The 23,757-nt window shown below is 44.9% G+C and overlaps 1 protein-coding gene across 4 annotated transcripts; it reads left to right on the forward strand.

Annotated features, from left to right (window-relative positions):
- Positions 1-3,224: 3,224 nt before the first annotated feature.
- On the forward strand, positions 3,225-22,150 carry Zfp382 (zinc finger protein 382). Of its 4 annotated transcripts, none has more exons than XM_017322166.2 (5): positions 3,225-3,468; positions 7,160-7,233; positions 12,065-12,219; positions 12,924-13,016; positions 14,658-22,150. In XM_017322166.2, the coding sequence occupies exons 3-5, from the start codon at positions 12,066-12,068 to the stop codon at positions 16,055-16,057; spliced, it is 1,647 nt and encodes a 548-aa protein (XP_017177655.1). In that variant the 5' UTR covers positions 3,225-3,468; positions 7,160-7,233; position 12,065; the 3' UTR covers positions 16,058-22,150. The 4 variants fall into 4 exon arrangements, with proteins under 4 accessions (XP_017177655.1, NP_001349088.1, NP_001074476.1 ...); NM_001362159.1 differs by having other exon boundaries at positions 3,324-3,468; positions 14,655-22,147; NM_001081007.2 differs by having other exon boundaries at positions 3,324-3,468; positions 12,093-12,219; positions 14,655-22,147.
- The last annotated feature ends 1,607 nt before the right edge of the window (positions 22,151-23,757 follow it).

Raw genomic sequence — 23,757 nt, forward strand, 5'->3', positions numbered from 1 at the left:
GGTCTATTCTTTCTTGTAAAGCTTGTATATCACATAGCCCAGCTTGAAAAGATTAGTCTTCATTAAAATATAGAATGTTCAGAAAGAAAAACTGATCTCAGACAATCTGATCTAACTAGGTAACAAACTGAAACAATCAACAGAGATATGGCCTCACAATTTAGCTCTGGCTGTCCTGGAACTCACAGAGATCTGCCTGCCTCTGCTTCTGCCTCCAAAATGTTGAGATTAAAGGCATGTACAAATGTCGTATACAGGTAGACATGGAGGCAAAACATCAATACACATAAAATAAAAAATAGATTATTGCCGGGTGTGGTGATGCACACCTTTAATCCCAGCACTTGGGAGGCAGAGGCAGGTGGATTTCTGAGTTCGAGGCCAGCCTGGTCTACAAAGTGAGTTCCAGGAAAGCCAGGGCTACACAGAGAAACCCTGGGTTGAAAAACCAAAAAAAAAAAAAAAAAAAAAAAAAAGATTATTAAAATATAGTTACCTTATGTGCATGTATGCTTTGCCTGCATATAGGTCTGTGTACCATATTTGTACAGAGGACTTAGAGGACAGAAAAGGGCTCCAGATGAGCTGCCATGTGGGCGCTGGGAATTTAACCTATGTTTTCTGGAAGAACAGCTAGTATCCTCATCACTAAGCCATCTCTCCCAGTGCTATCCACAAATGATACCTCCTAAGAAATGTGGTTTTCGGGCTGGTGAGATGGCTCAGTGGGTAAGAGCACTGACTGCTCCTCCAAAGGTCCTGGGTTCAAATTCCAGCAACCACATGGTGGATCTGACACCCTCTTCTGGTGCATCTGAAGTTAGCTACAGTGTACTTATGTATAATAATAAATAAATTTAAAAAAAAAAGAAACTTGGTTTTAGATTAGTATTATTTTGAGGAAGTCATTCAATCTGTGTAACAAAATTTGAAAATCTATTTTTGAGTACTGTTTCACATGTCTTCCTGAGCTCCTTAGTGATCTTGGATAAATTGATATATAATTTCCAAAGTTGTAGATACCAAAATGACTCATTTGAATATCATTGGCAGTTCCTTTTTCTCCCTACATACACTAAAGTATAATAAAACTAGCTGCTTGGTTGAATTCCTGTTACAACAAAGAGAAGTACCATTTAAATAATTTACGGGAACTCCGGGCACATACACCCCCCCTCCCCCCGAAAATGGCAAATGTATTCCAAATCATTAATAATGAATATTCCTGACAGGCACAGTTGCACTTTCCTTCAATCCCAGAACTCCAGAGGCAGAGTTAGGCAGCTCTCCAGTCAGCCAGGACTACCCAGGAAGACTCTATCTACAAAAAATGTTTTTTAAAAAAATGTACCAGATTTGGTGATATATACCTTTACTCCTTCTGCTTGGGAGGCAGAGGCAAGCATGTCTCTGTGAGCTCGAGGCCAGTCTGGTCTACAAGTGAGTACCAGGCCAGCTAGAGCTACAATAGTGAGACTGATCCATCTCAAAACAAAAGAGAAAAGGAGAGGAGAGGAGAGGAGAGGAGAGGAGAGAGAGGGAGGGAGGGAGGGAGGGAGGGAGGGGGAGAGAGAGAGAGAGAGAGAGAGAGAGAGAGAGAGACTTAGACTGCAGGCTGGAAAGCAATCTTGGGTGCCACATTTCTGGAGCTGTTCATCCTGGGGTTTTGAGACAGGGTCTGTCACCGCATCTTGGAGACTCAGCTAGGCTGGCTGGTTAGTGAAACACAGGGATATTCTTGTCTGCCCTTCCAGCACTGGGGTTATAGGCACCATGTCATATACAACTTTCTCTGTGGGTCTAGGATTGAACTCTGGTCCTCATGTTTGGGCATAGCAGTTTGGTGCCAAACAATATTTATAGGGTTAAAAGTTTAAATATTTAGGACAACTTGTGTTATTAAATATTTTTCTCAGTGAAACTACTAAATCGGGGGTGGGGGTGGGGGGACGGGTGACCATAGTAAAACCTGTATATATTTAAAGCACTTTTTGTTTTTGTTTTGTTTTGTTTGTTTTTGGTTTTTTGAGACAGGGTTTCTCTGTGTAGCCTTGGCTGTCCTGGAACTCACTCTGTAGACCAGGCTGGCCTCGAACTCAGAAATCCACCTGCCTCTGCCTCCCAAGTGTTGGGATTAAAGGCATGTGCCACCACTGGCCAGCCTTAGCAATTTTTTTTTTCCTAAAGTATTGGGAAAGAAATCTATTTTGAACAACGTGAGGAAATGGGTTGAAAAATTGACAGAGTCCTGCACTAAGAACAGAGCGAATCAGCTACAAAGTCTAGTACATTTTAAAAATCGCATTTCATCAATACAATAACCTTTTTGATAGTAGGGTTTTCCTTCACAAGAAAATCATACAATTGAGATTAAGTAGCACTTTCAGATGGAACAGTATTTGGTCCAAAATAGAATCAATCGGTGTGGCTTCGTCTATGGAATAACTGATTAATGCATCATATTGGATATAAATCCTTGGAAAATTATTAATGACACATAACTTCTAAAACAATCTTTGGAATCCTATCCTTAGAACTTCAATATCCTATCTTCGCTTGCACTTCAATCTGGGGGGGGGGGGGACGACGACGACGACTCCCATTGTGAGATCTCCATACAAGGCTGTGTGGTTTTTAAACCTGAATCGTCGTTCTAGGTTTCAAATACCAACTTTCTCCTTAATAGCCAAGTCACTCCACGCTGTGTAGTCTGGCAATGTCACCGGTGAGGCGACAGAGGCAGTGACAGAAACCTCAGCACACATTCCAAGAAATCATGGAACTTTTCATTGCCATCCCTTTACCCTCACCTCCCTGTCGGAGGAAGAGAAACCTTATGCGTTCTCTGAATTACCCTTGGGAAAGACATTGCGTACAGACTGAACAAGAATGCAACAGAGGCCACCCCTCGCGCTTTTCGACAGTTACAAGACATAATTCTCAGCCTAGGGTGGTCAAAATGAAATTCTACCAAACTCAGAAGTCAAAGGGGGTGGGGGCTGCGTCGGTCCCAATAGGATCAAAGCACAGTGCTGTCACAAGATCAATTGGTCACAGTATGGGATCGCAAACCGCTCGGTCCGCGTTCAATCACCCAAACCTAATCAGAATCAGTCTCAGAGCTCCCCTGTGGGCACACCCCACACTGACGCAGCCATGCACTCCCGCGCGCGGCCACAGACCGTAGCAGGCAGCTGACTCCCACCCGCCCCAGCCAAGGGGACGCTGGTGCAAGCGCGGGGCGAGGGAGAGGCGCGCGCGGCAACTAACGGGCCGCCCCGGAGGCTCCTGGGAGAGCGAGCCCCCGGCGTGAGTGCGCAGGCGTAGACGGCTGAGCGGAGGCGGGGCGGTTCGAGACGTTGGGAGAGGCTGAGGACCGCAGTGGATGCTCCGGATCTGGAGGGCGACCGAGAGATCGAATCCAGATGGGAAGACCGGGGAGGAAACCGAGAGGCCGAGCCAGGCCTGGTAATTTTGGGGAGGAAGAAGGTTAAGGAAGCGGGACCGGGACACTCAACGGCTGCACAGGGCCTCGGGTGTGGCCCGTGGGCGTGACACCGAGGATGACTGCCGGTGACCCGAAGGGGTAGTTTTCGTGTTAAACTCGAGGACACTCTGTCGCTGGGAACAGGTCCCTGGGCATCACGAGCGTTGCGTGTGAGGATGTGGGGAGCATGTTGTGGTTTGGCTCCCTCAGCTCATCCTGATTATTTGGGGGCGGGAGGGAGAGCCATAAAGTGATCGCGATCTTCTTGGATGTGAAAGCTGGATGGCGGGATTTTGCTTAGGGTTATAGCGGCCTGCGTCTATTTTTAGATTGGGTATGACTCCTGTAGGAGATTGGAGAATTGAAAGTGATTTGTGAACGTGATTGTGAGTGATTTTGCCTGGAATTCTATCATGTTCTGTCCTCGTGAATGACATGTGAAGCAGTAGGTTGATTTTTCTGAAGGATGTTTGAAAGGTTATCACTAAGCACACGTGTGTGTTCTTCTGTAATTTCTCATAATTTTGTGTGTGTATTTTTTTGGGGGGGGATTTTTTTCCCCCGAGACAGGCTGTCCTGGAAATCGCTTTGCAGACCAGGCTGGTCTCAAACTCAGAGATTCACCTGTCTCTGCCCTCTGCCCTCTGCCCCCTGCCCCCTGCCCTCTGCCCTCTCCCCCCGCCCCCCCCCGCCCCCTCGCCCCCCCGCCCCCCGCCCCCCCGCTGTGATTTAAAGGCATGTGCCTCCACCACCTGGCTTGTAGTACCGTTAATATTTAAATGGTTGAGGTATGCTGTGCGATCACGTATGTGTAATTTTTTTTTTAGACAGGTTCATTATCTATACCAAGTTGCCTCTGAACTCTCTCGTAGCACAGGGTGGCCTAAAACTTGGCAGTGATTCCCCCTACTTTAACCTCCCAACTGCTGGGATTCCGTGTGGTGTGTGCACCACCAAGCCTGGAAGTTATGTACTATTTGATTATCAGATTAGTACCAGCAAGCCTGCTTGAGAAAAATTTGAAGTAGTAACTTAGCAAATATAAAGATACTAATGTTGGAATGGAATAGGTAAGATTTTCATAATTCCCCGTGGTGAGGCCAATAACCTGGGATCAGGATGGTAAATAGGAAGTTTTGAGATGAAAGGTGTTGCATGGGAGCCTGCAGGAAGAGTAGCACTTTCCACACATAAATACCACGTTCTGCACATCTGTGGAAGTGGATTTTTCTGTTCCTAAAATTATTTTTAAAAGTACGCTTTTACTTCTAAGACCAGTCTCATTCCTGGTAATTAAAATAACCATGACACCAGAATATTCACTGTTGCAGTCAGCACTGGAGACTGTACTTAACCAAATGGGATCCCGAGTGATTCATTTGTTTTCTGTGTCCATATCTATAGTACTAAAATGTGTTACGCAGCAGCTCCTGAAATAACTATTAATAATATATAATACGTTATATATGCTATGTATACATAGCATGTATATGTAACTATAACATATATTACATATGATATAAGCATATCATATGTAAGTAATACTTATGTAGTATGCATATATAATTATGTTTCCTTTTTAAAGATTTATTTATTTTCATGTGCATGTGTTTTGCCTGTATAAATGTACTGTACCATGTGTGTGCCCGGCAGCCACGGAGGTCAGAAGAGGGTGTCCCCCTTAGTGCTGGAGTCACCAATGTCTATGAGCTACGGTCTGGTTGCTGGGAACTGAACCTGGGTCCTCTGCAAAAGCAGCAAGTGCTCTGACCCACTGAGCATCTCTCAGCCCCTATGTTTCTTAAGTAGTGTGATATAAGCAAGTCAGTAAGGGGAGGAGATGGAAAGTAGAAAATCCAGATATTTTCAAGCTGGGGGGAAATGCCACATGTGAGTGGGTCTTTTGAAGCATATGGAGAAATATGTGATAAAGATGGCACTTGCTATTAGTTGAGGAGATATTGATTAATAATGTGAGACATTGCCGCAGACCTTCCGGGTCCCTGTGTCTGCGTGGAACGGGGTCTCTTGACGCGGGTGGGCAAAGCGTGGATGAATGACAGACAGACACACACGCAGGAGAGTTTGTGTGGAATCTGAATGTAATTTTTCAAATCGAACATCAGACTTTTTATGCAGAAGACAACAAGGTAGTTGGGTGACATACCCACAAGGTACAAATGAGGTAACCGGATGCTTAATGACTCTGACACAGAACAGAGGAAATGAAAACGCAAAGACTGGCAGGAACTGGGCAATAAAATAACTGAGACAGAGTCAGCCCTATCTAAGGTCAGCTATAGTCTTAGAAGCCAGGTGTGAGAACTTTTCACTCCTAGGGCAAGGGCTTTCACACCCAAGTCATGGTTCTAACTAGGGAGTTCCGTTCTAGCTAACCATCTCATGAATAATGCAATACTCTAAAACCACAGCCGGATCTACTTCCTAAACCATTGTAAATTCCTGTATATAGATAGGTGTAACTCAGCTATAATTCTAAATATCTATTCTGGTTTCTCCTACGGTCAGAAACTTCTTTCTTCCTTAGTGATGGTAAATTCCTGTGAAGGGCAGTGACCTAACTTTTACTCAAAGAGTTAGTGTAATACCAGGGGCAGTACTGAATTCCAAGCCCAAGGTCTTGCTAAGGACGAACTAGGACTGTTGGAACACTGGCGGACGGCTTTAGCTATGTCAGAATTCAATCTTAAAAGGCACTTATGATAGGAAAATATTGAAAGAGAGCACGTGGATCCATACACTAGACTAACGCGGGAATGGAACACGGGAATGAAAAATTACTGTATGGGTAGGGAACGCTAGACTCCAGGAGGAGAGCTTCCTTGAAACTCTTTTGCCTCATGAGTGACTTTTAAGCCTCTCGGCTTGTCCAGTTGACTCGACCAGAGAGCGTAGCAGACATAGCTAAACATGGTTAACAGATTTTCACAACACAAAGCCAATTAAGAGAAACTAAGGAAAGGTACATGTCTCCTAAAATTACTTGCATCTTAAACAGAAAATAGGATCTGAGGTTATGTTCAGGGTTAGAATAATGGGGAAAATCAGAAGACGGCTTCAACTAATCAGAAAACACAAACCCATGGCAGAGGTGGAACCAGCCAGATGTCATTCCAGAAAGGGGAAACTTTAAACTAATTACAAGGACGCTTACTGCGATAAGAAATGTATACCTTTAAACTACAGTATAGAACTGATAAAGATTAGGGGCTTCTCGCCTGTGTTCCTCTGGACTTGAGAAGGCACTGTCATGCACTGCTGGTGACAGATGAGCCCATGGAAAGGACATGTGGACGTTGTGGTTTGCAGTGACAAGTGCTGAGTCTTGCTTATGCTAGCAAGTGTTATACCCCTGCGTCACACGCCCAGACCTGGCTTGGAAACCTGAGCTTCATGGGACATTGAAGAGCGCAAAACAAAATGTGTTTGCAAGTTACAGCAGGTTCCTCGGAATCCTCTGGTTTGGAAGAGGAAGTAGCACTCGTCTTGTTCCCACACGGACCCTCGTCATGGGTATCAGGAGCAGTCTCCTAATAGACATGTGCGAAAAGAGTGGAAATGCATGCAGATGTCCCCGAGTTATTCTGAGACGTCGGATTTGAGCATGGTTTCTTCCTGGCTCCTTATGTCCCTCTGTCTCTGCCTTTATAGGACTCTTCCCATTTCCAAAAGAGGAGCTCAGACAAGGAGGCTCGTCTCCCGCAAACCTCAACGCCATGTCCAAGGTGAGGTGCTGCTCGCTTGCTTTTCTCTCAAGAAATAGGAACACTTGCTTCACAGTGTTGCTTCAGCTGCCTGGAGAGTGGGGTTTGCTTCTGTGAAACGTTTTTTCAGATTAGGGCCAGGGTTTCAGGCCAGATTGGACAATTGACACTGAATTACAATATTTAAGGGTGCCCCCCGCCCCCCTTTTCTCCTGTACATGGCTCACCTGCCTCACTGGTTGCTGTCCTGGTACCTAACAGACAGATTTAAGCCTTTCTCCAAGTTACCCTCTATTTATGGCCATTGTTCACAAAGGATCCCTTATGTTGTTCATTGTCTTCTTTTCTCCATCTTCTTATGGAATTACTGCTATACTAGAAATGCATTGTCCTGATTTAGAGAGAAATAACTTATTGCACTTAGATGAATCCAATTTATCTTGACACTGATTTGAGATCTAAGTTGTGAGTACTCTAGGAGCAGACATGGGTAGGAGGGTAAATGATTAGTTAATGTGATTAGCTTGTGGGAAGCACCGTCCAGTCCGTGAGGTTCTCAGGGAAGACATTTGAATATGAACTGGTACAGGAAACTGAGGTTGTAGAGCTGGCCTTGGTGATGCATGCCTGTAATCCCAGAATGTGGGAGGCAGAGGATCCTGATTTGAGGCCGATTTGAGGGTTACAAAGTGAGACCTTGCCTCCAAAACAATTAAAAACAGAGAAGAGAGAGTGTGTGCCTCCTCTCTGATTATTAAAGGTTTTTTGTTTTGTTTAGATTTATGTGTGTGTGTGTGTGTGTGTTGAGTGCATGCATGCGTGTGCAGCGTGTGTGTGCCTGGTGCCTTTGGAGGTTGGAAGGAGGAATCCATCCTTTGGAACTGGAGTTACAAACAGGGATTAGCCACCACGTGGGTCCTGGGAACCGAACCTGGGTCCTTGGTAAGAGCACCTATTGCTCTAAACCACTCAGCTGTCTCTCGACACACTCCTCTCTAATTTTCTGTTGATTCTTGTCCGCCAGAAATTCCTACCGCTGGTGACCTGCCAGTGGAAGCACCATTATAAGTTTACTATTTCCTTTCTTCTGTCTTGTGCAGTTTTGCATCCACTTGCAGAAGAAAATGCATGTGGCAGTCCAGTCTTGAAGAAAATATCCTTGAACAAAGGCAGTCCCTTGTCCTGTTCTCATATTTTTCTTTCATAAAATTCCTTATCCACCAACTTGCAAAATACTGTTTTTTCTCTAACTATTGTCTCTCTTCTCTGTGTCCTCATTTTCTGTATACACAGTCAGAATCGCTCTGTAAGACTGCACTTAATTTGATTCCAGTGACTATCAAAGACCTCCGTTGGGGCTGGGGGGATGGCTCAGTGGTTAAGAGCACCTGCTGCTCCTCCAAAGGTCCCAGGTTCAATTCCCAGCACCACATGGCAGTTTCTAACTGTGTGATGCTGTCTTCTGCTGTGCAAATGCGCTTGCAGACAAAGTAAACATGTACATAAGATACATAAATAAATGTCCTAAAATTAAAAAACAAAGTCCTCTGTCCATTCTAGACTGCTGTCTAGACAGAGCATCAGAACTATGTATTCAGCATGCAGGGGCTGGGGGTGGTGGTGTAGGTCAGTCACTAGAGTGTTTGCTTAGCATGCATGGAGCTCCTGGCTCAGTCCACAGCACCACATTTACTGTGTGTGCTGGCATAGGTCCAGAATCATAGCATTCTGGAGGTGGAGAGAAGAGGATTAGTGGGTCAAGGTCACCTTCAATTACATAACGGGTTTGAAGGGTAGCCTAGGATGCTTGAGACCCTTTCTCAAAAAACAAAACAAAACAAAAACCCGCAAACAAAATACCCCATGCACACTGCAGTTTCTCATGACCTTCTTTGATCCAGCCCAGGCTGGCCTTGAACTTGCAGCAGTCCTTCAGCATCTGCTTGCTGAGTACTGGGATTCTAGACATGCCCCACTACACTCCTGGACCACTGTCCCACTCCCAACTCCTACAGAGAGCCCAAGAGCTCAGCCTGTTCGCTTCATTCTAGAGGTAGTTTATAACCAGTTCTCTTAAATCCTGTCAGGTAGGAACCAATGGTCCCTCATTAGCCCATAAATCTCTGCAGTATAATCTCTAGCTGTGGCTACCTAATTTCCCATCTTTCCCACTAACATTCTTGGCCTTCTCCTATCTTGAAGAGTTCTACCCCCCAATAGTCTAGCATGGTGGCCATGCCTGCAGTCCACCTGGGGGAAGATGAGGTGGGAAATTATGTGTGTGTTATATTTCTTCATGTTTAGTAGATGCACGTGTGTGTGTGTGTGTGTGTGTGTGTGTGTGTGTGTGTGTATCTGTTGATGCCAGAAGAGGCCAGCAGATGCCCTGGAGCTGATGCTAATAGGTAGTTGTGAGCTTCCAGATATGGGTGATGGAACCCAAACTCTAGTCTTCTGCAAGAGAGGCAGATTCTCTTAGCTGCTGAACCTCATCTCTTCAGCTCCTTCGTGAATGGGCCTGTTTGCATTGCAGTAGAATATACAAGATCATATATTGAAAAGGAAAAGGTGGGGCTGGTGAGATGGCTCAGCGGGTAAGAGCACTGAATGCTCTTCCAGAGGTCCTGAGTTCAAATCCCAGCCACCACATGGTGGCTCACAACCATCTGTAGAGAAGTCTGACACCCTCTTCTGGAGTGTCTGAAGACAGCTACAGTGTACTTACATATAATAATAAATAAATAAATCTTAAAAAAAAAGAAAATGAAAGGAAAAATAGTAAGAAGAAGAGTAGTAGTAATTAACCATGTAAATTGCCACTAATACCTTTTGATGATTTATAGATAACAGTGAATGTGTTGGGAATGTGATCAGTTCATTTTTATTATTAAAATTTTTTGTTAGGTTTGTCTTTGTTTTATTTTTGTTTTTGTTTTCAAGACAGGATTTTTCTATGTAGCCATGGTTATGCTGGAACTCAATATGTAGACCAGGCTGGCTTTGAACACGCACAGCTCCACCTACCTCTGACGTCCAGTGCAGGGATTAAAGGCATTTGCCACTATATCCCACCCAGTCCACTTTTTTTTTTTAAAGATTTATTTATTTATTATATGTAAGTACACTGTAGCTGTCTTCAGACACTCCAGAAGAGGGAGTCAGATCTTGTTAGGGATGGTTGTGAGCCACCATGTGGTTGCTGGGATTTGAACTCCGGACCTTCGGAAGAGCAGTCGGGTGCTCTTACCCACTGAGCCATCTCACCAGCCCCTTAGTCCATTTTTTAAAATGTGTTATTCTGATTATTTATGTGTATGCTCATGTGCATGTCTGAGCCACACATGTGTGCACCATATGTGTACAGGTACTTTGTGGGGGCAGAGGAAGGTACTGCAGTGTCAGGAACTGTAGTTAGGCAGCTGTGCCAGGGTGCTGGGAACCAAGCCCAGATCTTCTGAGTACTCTTCCCTCTGAGCCATCTCCTCAGGCCCTGACAGGTCATTTTTCAGACCAGTGCTGTAAAGGCGAACAGTCCAGCGTTACTCCGTGGGGTCTCACCAGCTGCCTCTGTAGCCTTTGCCTCTTTGATCTCATCGACTATTTCCTAGCACGCTGTGCCTTTCTTGAACTTACTAAGTGGTTTTCTTCCCATGAATTTTTACTTATTTACATTTTATTTTTTTATTTTATTGAGATAGTCTTACGATGTAGACTCAGCACTCACTCTGTAGACCAGGCTGACTTTAAACTCACAGAGATCCACCTGCCTCTGCCTCCTGAGTGCTAAGATTAAAGATGTCCCATGAGGGGCTGGAGAGTTAAAGAGTACTGACTGCTCTTCCAGAGGTCCTAAGTTCAGTTCCCAGCAACTACATGGTAGCTCATGACCATTTGTAATAGGATCTGATGTCCTTTTCTTGTGTGTCTGAAGACAGTGTACTCACATCCATAAGATAAATAAATAAATCTTTAAAAAAAGAAGAAGAAGAAAAGCTGTCCCGTGAGTTTTTAAAAGCCTTTCTTCCTACAGTGCAGATTTATTCTATGTACAAAGCTTTGTATCTTCAGTGGCTCTTCAGGGTACAAAATGAAAGTGGTCTTTGTTTTGTGATGCATCTCCTGTACATCTGTCCCTCGTTGTGTCCATGATCCATGCAGTGAATATTTCTCATCTGCCTCTCTCTATAACTTCTCATGAGCACAGGGTTTTTAATCTTTTTTTTTTTTTCCCTTAGGGTTTTTATCTTTTTGGTCCAGCAGTCAACCAGATGAACTCATGGCAGAACCCTGTGGTCTAAGATTATTTAACATGATATTAAAAAAGTAAATGCTACTGGATGTATTTTCTCCGTGCGCGCGCGTGTGTGTGTGTGTGAGAGAAGTGACACAGTTAAGGGCTGGAGACGTGGCTCAGTGATTGAGAGGACTGGTTGCTAATGTTAGGGTGGTGGCACAGGTCCTTAATCGCAATGCTCAGAGGCAGATGCAGGGCCAGCCTGGTCTACATGGTGAGTTCCAGGACAGCCAGAGCTACATAACGAGACCCAGCCTCAACCCTCCTCCCTGGCAGAAAGACCACTGGCTGCTCTTGTAGAGGACTTAGTTTAGTCCCCAGCGCCCACATGGGAGCTTCCAACTGCCTACGGCTGCAGTTCCAGAACCTTCCTCTTCTGCCTCCTCAGACGCTGCACCCCTGTGGGGGACATACTCCCTCCAGGCAAATACTTACACAGATAACATAAATGTTAAAAAAAATCCTTTTAAAAGACAAAGTTATAAAAACTAGTTAGTCACTCATGGTTGCCAGATTAGGCCCCAGCATTTAGTTCTAACCCGTTTCCAATAACTTCAGGATGAACTGCCACACTGTGCCCTTACAGGGACCAGTGTCATTCAAGGACGTGACCGTGGACTTCACCCAGGAGGAGTGGCAACGACTGGACCCTGCCCAGAAAGCCCTCTACAGGGATGTGATGCTAGAAAACTACTGTCATTTCATCTCTGTGGGTAAGTGTCACCATATCTCCCGAGAATCCCAAAGCCAGCTCAGGCTTGACCAGGAGTACATTAACAACAGGTGTTTCCCCAGCCCAGTGCGATTCTCTTCTTCTTAGCAAAATATACATTTAAAAAAAAAATGACAGGGTCTTTCTATGTTACCCTGGCTATTCTGAGGCTTGCTATATAGACCAGGCTAGCCTTGAAGTCATGTAGATCTTCCTGCCTCTGTCTCCTGAGTGCTAGGATTAAAGGTGTGAACCATTGACTCTGGCCCAGTATATGAGCTTTTAAAGATTTATTTTAATTTAATATATATGGGTGTTTTGCCTGTATGTATGCATGTATATGAACCACACGTGTATTTGATTCCTGCAGAGGCCAGAAGTGGATATTGGATCCCTTGTGCTGGAGTTACAGATGGTTGTGTGTGGCAATGTGGGTGCTGGGAATTGAACCTGGGTCCTCTGGAAGAACAGTCAGTGTTTCTAACTGCTGTGCTATCTCTCCAGCCCCAGAATATATGTTTATTGGCATTAATTTGTCCCACAATGAGGTTGTATCTATCTTAGTAGTTTGGAGCCCCAGCAGCTTAAAACAAGTTTTTCCTTCCTTCCTTCCTTCCTTCCTTCCTTCCTTCCTTCCTTCCTTCCTTCCTTCCTCCCCTCTCCCCTCTCCCTCCCCCTCCCTCCCTTCCTTTTCTTCATTATCAGGATTTCACATAACAAAACCTGATATGATCCGCAAGTTGGAACAAGGAGAGGAGCTGTGGACAGAGAGAATCTTTCCAAGTCAGAGCTATCTAGGTACGTCATAGATATAAAAATGCTGGGGTGGGGGGCGGGGCGGGGGGCTGGAGAGATGGCTCAGCTAAAGCACATAATACAGTCAAGGACCTGAGCTGATCTCTAATGCTTCATAAGAAAACAGTGAGTCCCTAATAAAGATGCCACAACGATGGATGCCAGGGAACGTGGGTAATTCCATGTTGTTAAAGGGGTGCAGGGGAGTTCCTTTGTTTGTTTTCTTTTGAGATAGGGTTTCCTCTGTGTAGCCCTGGCTATCTTGGAACTCTTTATGTAGATCAGGCTGGCCTTAGACTCATAGAGATCTGCCTGCTTCTGCCTCTGAGTGCTGGGATCAAAGGCACGAACCACCTTACCAGGCAGGGTTTCAGTTTTGAAAGATGAAGAGTTTTAGAGCCCAGACAGTGGTGATGGCATGAAATGTGTCTGTAGCTCACACCTCTGAACTATACACTTAAAATACAGTTGTACACCCATTTTTTCTGTATAGTATGTATCTATTTGCTTTGATATGTGAAAGTATTTCTGATGCTAGGGATGGAACCCAGAGCACTTTATGTATGCTTTACCACTGAAGTTCCTCTTACTGTTTGATCCAGCCAGGTGGATGGAACCAATTGAAGAGACCTCTTGTGGTCATCCGCATATCGCCAGACCCCATCTCAGTTAAAACTGTTCCCTTCCAAAAAGCCTTTTGTTCCCCAGACAACTCTTAAGTGCTCCTGAGTTCTTTACACGTCCCCAGCAGGGCTTGGGAGGCCTAGGTTACTCGTAGGAGCTGGAGGGGAATGGGAGAGTTCTAGTGTGGGTGGAGTGTGGGGTGAGAATTGAGGCGGGACGTAGCAGTGGGTTCAAGGGAACTGAAGACAAGACAGATGAGGGCAAAGGAAGTGGTAGAAATGAGGGCATGGGAGAAGTCCTGCAGACCCAGTGTGCAGCCACGCCCTGCTCACTCCAGCAATTAAGGAAGCAGACAGAGGAGCAAGGGAAATCATTTGCATAGCCGAAGGTCCTATGGGAGAAACAGGGCCAAAGAGACCAGAGGCCTGTAATCCCAGCACTTGAGAGGTGGGGCCAGAAGGATAAGTAATACTCTTGCTGCCAAGCCTGAAGGCCTGAGTTCATGTCCCAGGACTCCATGGTGGAAGGAGAGAACCAGTTCCCACAAATTGTCCTCTGACCGCTACATGTACATGTATGTGCAGATGTGCATGCATGCACGTGTGCACACATATAATTTTAAAAACTAATCCGAGCTCATCCTTGGCTACATAACAAGTTTAAGGCTGTGCTGGACAGTTTTATGTCAGCATGACACAAGCTGGAGTCATGGGGGAGACCTCAATTAAGAAAATTCCTCCGTGAGACTCTGCTGTAGACAGGCCTGTAAAGCCTTTTGTTAACTGGTGGTTGGTGGGGGAGGGCCAGCCCTGGGCTGATGGTCCTTTATTGTTGGCTTGGGAGACATGGAACTTTTTTGTCATTCATATAATGTATCATTATAGAACATAACACTTAGTCTATCCTTTTTGTAAACCACAATAATGAGATATCATGGGCTCTTTCAATTATGTAGCCACTGCATTTATATAAACATATATACTTGAACTACTGCTAACTAACTACATTCTTTTCTAGAAGAGGAGGAAGTTTTGGTGAAGTTCAGTGACTACCAGGACAAGCCTCCTAAATCGATCGTAATCATCAAGCACAAGAAGCTAATTAAGGAGAGAAGCAGCGTTTATGGGGAAGCCCTAGGCAAGAACCGTGTTGTTTCCAAAACGCTATTTGAGTATAAATCTGATGGAAAAGTTCTGAAAAATATCTCAGAATTCATCAGTAGAGATATAAACCCTGCAATGGGGAAGTTGGGTGGCAGTAAAGAATGGGAGGGATCAATCCTGACTTCGAAGCAGGAGAAAACGCATCCCGCCTCGATCCTCCATAAACAAATCGGAAGGGCTCTGAGCTCTGAATGGGACCTCGCTCAGCACCAGAAGACCCAGATTCCAGAGCAGAGGTTTGAATATAATAAATGTGACAGCTCCTTCCTCATGACAGGAGTGGAATTTCCACATGGCAGAGCTCACAGAGGAGGCGGGAACTTCAACTACAGTAAAGATGACATCACTCTTTTTGAAAAGTCAGACCTTGGTATTCATCCACATGATCTTATGGAGAAGAAATGTTCTTCATACAACAAATATGGGGAGCTCCTTTGCAGAAAGTCAGTGTTTGTTATGCACCCCAGCTCTCAGATGGACGAGAGGCCCTTCCAGTGTCCTTACTGTGGGAACAGCTTTAGAAGGAAGTCCTACCTTATCGAGCACGAGCGGATCCACACAGGGGAGAAGCCCTACATTTGCTGTCAGTGCGGGAGAGCCTTCCGTCAGAAGACGGCTCTGACACTCCATGAAAAAACACATACAGAGGGGAAACCCTATCTCTGTGTGGACTGTGGGAAGTCCTTCCGCCAGAAGGCAACCCTCACCAGGCACCACAAGGCGCACACAGGGGAGAAAGCCTACGAATGCACTCAGTGTGGAAGCGCCTTTGGAAAAAAGTCATACCTGATCGACCATCAGAGAACTCACACAGGGGAGAAACCCTATCAGTGCACAGAGTGTGGGAAGGCGTTTATCCAGAAGACAACACTCACGGTGCACCAGAGGACTCATACAGGGGAGAAGCCCTACATCTGCAGCGAGTGTGGGAAGTCCTTCTGCCAGAAGACAACCCTGACCCTCCATCAGCGGATCCACACTGGGGAGAAGCCCTACATCTGCAGTGACTGCGGGAAGTCCTTCCGCCAGAAGGCAATCCTCACTGTGCACTACAGAATACATACAGGAGAAAAGTCCAATGGCTGTCCCCAGTGTGGGAAAGCCTTCAGTAGGAAATCGAACCTCATTCGCCACCAGAAAATTCACACAGGAGAAAAACCCTATGAATGTCAAGAGTGTGGAAAATTCTTTAGCTGTAAATCGAACCTCATTACCCACCAGAAAACTCACAAGACAGAAACCATGAGATTTCAGTGAGTGGTGTGCTTTTTATTTATTTATTTATATTTTTGAGGCAGGGTCCCATTATGTAGACTTGGCTGGCCCAGAACTTGGTGCATAGACCAGGCTGGCCTCAAACTCATAGAGATCCGCCTGCCTCTGCCTCCCAAGTGCTGGGATTAAAGGTCTATGCCACCACAACTGGCAGATTTGGGGTTTTCTGGGTTTTGGTTTTTTGATACTGAGTGCTTTCAGCTTCTATCCGTTTACTGCTTGGTAACCTATCACACAGAGGTACTGCATAAACTAAATGACAAAAAATAATTTGAAAATGAAGGCTTCATGTTTTAATCACTAGATTCAGTAGACTACACTGACCTCTGATAAAATGCTATAAATGTTCAACTTTGCTTTTCAATCTCAGTACGTACATTCCTTTCTGAATCAGTAATAGACCATTGACCAAATGCAGCTTGCCCATGTGGAATAAAAGTTAGTTGTTGCCCCCTCAAATTTAACCGCAGCTCTGACTTGTAAAAATATAAGCTAGGTTTTACACATTATAAACCTTTATATGAAATTGGATTGTTACTATATGTTCTTTCATAGCACAGCTTGTTCTGCTCATTGTCTCTGGAACAGTCATGAGTGCATGGGTAGAAGTTTGTTTATTTTTATTCTCCATAGACTCCCATCACATATATCTCTTACCGTTCTGCTGGGGGTGAGCTTTTACACTGTTTACTGCTTACTATGCACTTTTCTGTGTATATTCAAGGAGTGGAATCACTGAGTCCTGGGGCATATGTATATTCAGTCAGCTTTGGTAGATAGTACCATGTAATTTAAAACTTCCATGGCATGAGATAATTTTATTCAGAAAAGAAACAGCTACAAATATTCCCAATATGCTAGTGGTTCAAATGATAGAATTCTGGAATGGATCAAGAGATAGCTCAGCAGTTAAAGGGAACTTGATGCCCTTGCAGAGGACTTGGGTTTAGTTCCCAGCACCCACTTGGTGGCTCACAACTGGCTGTAATGGTAGTTCCAGGGGATCCAGTGCTGCCCTCTGGCCTCTGCAAGAACCAGGCATTCATGAGGTTGTACATACAAGCAGGCAAAACAGTCATTGACAGACCCCCCCACAGTAATTGAGTTAGAAGGGAACTTGGGCAGTATTATTGGGGAAACGGGATCAAGAGTAGAATGTATAAGCAGAGGCGTTTAGCTGCAGCCAGATCTTAATATCATAATGTGACAGACTTGGGGTTGCCTTCAACCACAGTTAAGACCTTATTCGAAAAGTATTAGAGAAACAGCATTCAACATTTCCTTTGCTCAACACTGGAAAACCTGTAAGACTGTTGAAATTAGAAGTGGGTGGAAAAAACACAGTTTTACCCAAGGCCTATAGATCCTACTACTCACACTCAAATGATGGAGTGTGTATGTGTGTGTGTGTGTGTGTGTGTGTGTGTGTGTGTGTGTGTGTGTTTGAGTTTGTGTGGTGAGTTTGTGTGGGGTGTGTGTAGGAGTGTGCCTGTATGTAGATGTCTGAGTATGAGTGGGTGTGGTGTGTATCCAGAGAACAAACCTCAGTTCTCAGAAGCAGTCCATCTTGTTTTATAAAGAAGGGTTTCTCCTGATTGAAGTTCAGCAAGTGCCTCGGCTGCCTGGCCTGTGAACCCTATATATCTCCTGTCTCCACCTCCCTACCACTAGGGATACCAGCTTGCGACATCACACCTGGGTTCTCTTATGGCTTCTGGGAGGGAACTAAGGTCTTACACCTACCTGCATGGCAAGCACTTTACCAGCTGAACTATCTGCCCAGCCCCCATATATCCCAACTTTGTATAAAGTGAAACGAGATACTAAAGACATGCGATGGTTAATACAGAGGGAACCAGTCTATTGTGGAGTCCCATGAACCAATGAGAAGACAGATGAAATGATAGGATCCCGTGGCAGGGACACAAACACTTTGTTTTGCTTTTGAATTTTATTGAGGATAGTCTAAGTGGACTTTGATGCTTTTGTAACTGTTAACATGTAAGCCGCTGCTTGGGAGAGTTGATGCGCTTTTTTAAATTTCAGCGTGAGACGATGCTGTGGTTTGAATCTGAAATGTACTGCCAAAGGTGCAACATATCTAGTGTATGAGGTTTACTGGGAGAGAGCAAAAGGCCCCCTGAGAGTGGGGATATGAGAGTCAGAGATGACAGAACGATCAAGACAGAGATGGAGGGAGACAGAGCCATCGGTGGCACCTGGTGCGCCTGTGGGTGGTGAGTGATGACATAAGCTGTTGCTAGGTCCCGGAGGACAGTGTACTTTGTTTCCGGATCTTCTCCCTGCTGTCTTTGCACTCCCTTTCCACTGTGTGATGAGCAGCTCAAGGGTCTGAGAGGTCTGCCCGGAGGCGGTGCGGCGACACCTGAACCTGTCAGCCAAAGTCCATTCCTCCTCCAGAGTGTTTCTTTGTGCAAGTTCTTATTAAAATTAGATGTGTCTAAATGATTAAAAATATCTCAGAGTGTACCCGGCTGTGTGCCATAGCCTGGTCTGTTCTCTGCCAGGGTGTTTCCTATGAAGTTGAGAGAGGCTATTTATTTTTGCATTGATTTTTAGAGATTTTCACCTTAGATAAATAAGTAAAAGGAGTTTTGAACTTGGATTAATTGCTCTGCTGTGTTGTTTGGACAACTGTGAGGAATGAGGATGGTTCTAGAACCCATGCCGACTTACCCTACAGTCTTTGCAGATTCATGTTTTATACACCTAGCTGAGAGTGTCTGTATGTTATAGGACAATGAGCAGGGAATGAGATGGCCAAGATTTTATTTTACTTTATTTTATTTTTTTATTTTTATTTTTTTGTTTTTTCGAGACAGGGTTTCTCAGTGTAGCCCTGGCTGTCCTGGAACTCACTTTGTAGACCAGGCTGGCCTCGGTATCACCAGACTGAGATTTTTATACGTTTTTGGCTTTCGTGCTGTATGTTTGGATACATACATTGTGCTTGAGTATGTATAACTACTGATCAGTGATGGCTCCCAGGAGCAGGAGGGGAAGGCAGGGCTGCAGGGGGGATGATGGCCAGTGCTCACACATGAAGGCATGTAGCTTGTGTCGATGCCTAGGCTGGACACTGGCCAGCCTACGGGACTTTGGCTCATTTTTCTTTCAGTCCTTTAGTTCCTCCCTCCAACGTGCTTGTTTCAAACAGGGTGTCATATAGCCCAGGATGGCTTCCATCTTGTCATATAGCCCAGGATGGCTTCCATCTTGTCATATAGCCCAGGATGGCTTCCAACTCACTATGTCATATAGTTCAGGGTGTACTTGAACTCCTAATCCTCCTGCTGTCTCTCCCAAGTCTTGTGATTACAGATGTGTCACTATACTCACCTTATAAGGTCATTCAGCCTTTGTAAGGATATGCTTCGTGTGGCTCCCCATAGACTCCTGTGTTTGAATGCTTGGCCATAGGGAGTGGCACTACAAGAGGCCTTGTTGGAGGAAGTGTGTCACTGTGGAGGCACCTTTGAGGTCCCTTATGCTCAAGCTATGCCTGTTGTAGGACACAGTCTCCTGCTGCCTGCAGATTGAGATATAGTACTCTCAGCTCCATCTCCAGCACCATGTCTGCCTGGATGCTGTCATGCTTTCCACCATGACAATAATGGACTAAAGTGCTGAACCTGTAAGCCAGCCCCAATCCAATGTTTTTCTTTGTAAGAGTCATGGTGTCTCTTTACAACAATAAAACCCTAAGGCACTATCATTTCAAAAGACTCATAATCTCCCACAGAACATACCTTTATCATACTTTGCTTAAAAGCAAGGAGTGTGAGATGGGGGAGGGGAGCATAGCATCCAGATGCAGGCTGCCTGCTCTTCCTAGCACCGAGTACCATCCCACAGCCTTCTGCCTCTAGTCTGAATGCGGCTGCGGCTGTGTGAAGTTTGGCTTTGTGAGTGCTCAAAGCGAAAGCTCTCTGCAAGGATCCAATCCCACAGTCAAGCCAGGCTAGCTGGTGGTGATACATTAAAATGCACCAAGAAGCAAACTGGTTTGGGGTGGGGGTGGGGCTTCCAGCCTGAAGACAAGAGATCTTTGCAGCCCCACTATACGTTATATATACTATATACTATACTATACGTTGACTCCCTCTTTGATTATGGGTTTCCTGGTGATATGTGTGAACAAACGTGCCTTGTTACTCTCTGTGTTTCCATCTGTTAAATGAACATTTGCATCTGAAGCGTGAACCTCTCTTGTGAGATGTTTTTCCTTACAATTTGAAGTAGCCAGGCTTCCAGTGTCACACTTCACACGAAGTAAGAAACAGCCAATATTACTGGCCTCAGCTTTTGGGACAGGGAAAGGGAGGCGGAGCTAAGGGTTGGAGAGACAGAGAGCATCTGGGGGGCAGGAGAGGAAGGCCGAGATGGAGGAGGACAGACAGGAGGAAGAACCTGACCCAGTGTGGTTCTTTAGATAGCCACAGGTCATTATGATATCATAGGGTTAGAATAATTGGGATGAAGCTTTTATCATTATCAGTTGGTTCTGAAATTATTGTATTGGCATCTTGTAAATTGAGAATTTACTGATACATAAATCTGATTGGTTAATTATAAGCTTCTAGAGTTTTGTTTGTACCAGGTAAATAGGTGTTGTGGTGGCTGACCGTGGGGTAGACGGTCATTGCATGGGGCTGGCATGGCAGTGATCTGCCAAGGGACTTGCGAGCTCCTGCCCAGAGAGACCACCTAGTTGAGATCACCCAGCTAGAGCCATGTGATCCACCAGTAGCCGGCAGTAGCTCAAGGGAAGCGTGTTGGTCTTTTTTTTTTTAATATTTCCTGCAACAAGCTTTTCTCTCCAACATCTACCTCTGGGATGTTCAACCATTTGAAATAGTTAACCATTTGTAATCTTGTACTTTTCCAACCCCCTGGTGTGTGAACAATAGAAGATGCTGGCTGGCTATGGCACAGGTCCTCCGTATTGCTAAACGAACTGCCAAGTGGCTAAGCCACCCTGGAAAACAAGTTGTTAATCTCTTAAAAAGTTAAAACAAAACAGACTGTCTTGGGCATTGTAGAGACATGGCAGGTTCTAGACAAGCAAGGAACAAAACTCCTTTGACCTCCTCACAGCCTAGGAAAGCTGATGCATTCAGAGTGAAACAAATAGACCTGGAGAGGTGGCTCAGTGGTTAAGAGTACTGACTGCTCTTCCAGATGGTCCTGAGTTCAATTCCCAGCACCCACATGGTGGCTCACAACCATCTGTGATGGGATCTGATGCCCTCTTCTGGTGTGTCTGAAGACAGTCACAGTGTACTCATATAAATAAAATAAATCTTCCTTTTAAAAGTGAAAACAGAAGCCAGGGAGGCAGAGGCAGGCGGATCTAGAGTTCAAGGCCAGCCTGGTCTACTGAGTGAGTGACCAGGGCTATACAGAGAAACCCTGTCTCAAAAAACAAAACAAAACAAAAACAAAAAAACCCTCAAATGTAAAAAAAAAAAAAAAGTTCAATGGAAAAAACAATAAATCAAAAGATAAAACATATACTTCCCATGTGACCCTGAAATTTCACTTGTGTTTTCTCTACTCTGAATAAATGAAAACATCTTCACAGAGGAAAATGCTAATGGACAATGTCACAGACAGTTACTCAGAGCTTGAAAGGAGCCAAGTGGTCTTCAGTGGGTAAATGTGCATATTGTGTCATGAGCAAAATGGGCTGGTATAGCATCGAGACTGTTGGGGTACTCATGTTCAACTGTGTTGATAAATTTCAAATGAATTAGGCTAGAAGCTGAACCTGCCTAAAAGGTTACACGTTATGTAATTCCACTTATATGACATTCTGAAAATGGCAAAGCCTTAACCGAGGGTTGGTGGGGGTTCACAGAGTGTTTGGCTCTGGGAGGATCTTGGGATGAAAGCAAGGCATGAGGGTGTCCTTTGAGATGTTGGGGTGGTTTCATATTCTCATTGTGGTCAGATACAAAAATGTATACGTGTATAAAGATACAAAAATGTATACGTGTATAAAATTACAGATAGATACACAAAAATAAATTGCATTGTTTGTAAGTTTTCTAAGACAAACTCGATTTTTCCTGTAGCTCCGCTGGCCGCAGGACCTTGTGTCCCCACCCACTCATACACTCTGCCAAAAGAAACGACTTCTGAATGGTTTGCTGTCTCTCTAAGATGAGTTTTCTATGAAACCTTGGTTGACCTGGAATTTGCCATGTAGCCCAAGCTAGACTTGAACTTGTGGTGATCCTCTGCCATGGCTTTGGGAGTATTGCGATTATGAGTATGGGGACGGTGCCTAGCCTTGGACTCATGAATTACATGCTGTGTATGCATGGACACACATACTGGCCTTGCCCATGTGATCTGATAGTCACTTTTTGTCTTAGTCACTATTCTATTGCTGTGAAGACACACCAGACAAGAGAAACTCTGGAAAGGATATGATTGGGGCTAGATTACAGTTTCAGAGTCCATTATCATCATGGTGGAGAGCTTGGCAGCAGGCCATGATGCTTTAGAACTAGCAAAGAGCGAAGAGCTACATCTGGGATCTGCAAGCAGAAAGAGAGAAAAGAAAGGAGGGAGGGAGAGGGAGAGGGAGAGAGAGAGAGAGAGAGAGAGAGAGATTGAGAACCTGGACCTGGGTTCAAAACCCCACCACCAGTGACACATGTCCTTCAACAAGGCCATACCTCCTAATCCTTCTCAAATAGTGTCATTCCATGGCAACTAAGTGTTCAACTACAAGAGAAAAGTATGAACGATACATGCCATTCTTATTCAAACCACCACACTTTTCCTTGAATCAACAACTCACGCTACAAGACGGGCGTTGCATTTGACCCTAGTTGCAACACCTGTCCATCTAATAAGCCTTAAATGGCAGGCTTCGTGTCTGGGGGTGGGAGATTTAGAGAGCACACCTGTGTGAAATATAATGGGCCATGTGTTCTGTGGGGCATTTTTTGTTTGTTTTTCGAGACAGGGTTTCTCTGTATAGCCCTGGCTGTCCTGGAACTCACTTTGTAGACCAGGCTGGCCTCGAACTCAGAAATTCGCCTGCCTCTGCCTCCCAAGTGCTGGGATTAAAGGCGTGCGCTACCATGCCCTGCTCTGTGGGGCATTCTTTAAAGGAGAGCATAGTGGCTGACCAAAAACCTTTGCATGCCCATTAGTGTACATGCAATCATTGGGAATGGCATTAAGTAGTGGCCAGTGTGGTTTTGCCCTTGGTTTTGAGCAGTATTATTTGTGACATGCTACATGAATACATTTGGGGGACAGTGAAATGGCTTTGTCAAGCCTGAAGACCTGAGTTGGATCCCTGGGACCTGTACAATGGATGGAGAGAACTGACCCATGGATGTTGTCCTCTTGACTTCCAGGAACATGCCTGCACATATACATACACACAAATATAGTTAAAATTCTTTGTTTGAAAGGTCTATTCAGGCATGATAGCACACACCTTTAGTCCCAGCTCTCAGGAAGCAGAGGCAGATGGATCTTAGTGAGTTAGAGGCCAGCCTAGTCTACAAAGTGAGTTCCTGGACAGAGAAACCTCATCTTGGAACAACAAAAAAATGTAGGTGTATTCTGCATTCTTGATCATATTTTCTCCTGCAGCACACATCCTCTGAGATTCTTCTAATGTACTTTGAGGCAAG

The sequence above is a fragment of the Mus musculus genome, chromosome 7, assembly GCF_000001635.26.
Source record: "Mus musculus strain C57BL/6J chromosome 7, GRCm38.p6 C57BL/6J".
NCBI classification, from domain to species: Eukaryota; Metazoa; Chordata; class Mammalia; order Rodentia; family Muridae; genus Mus; species Mus musculus.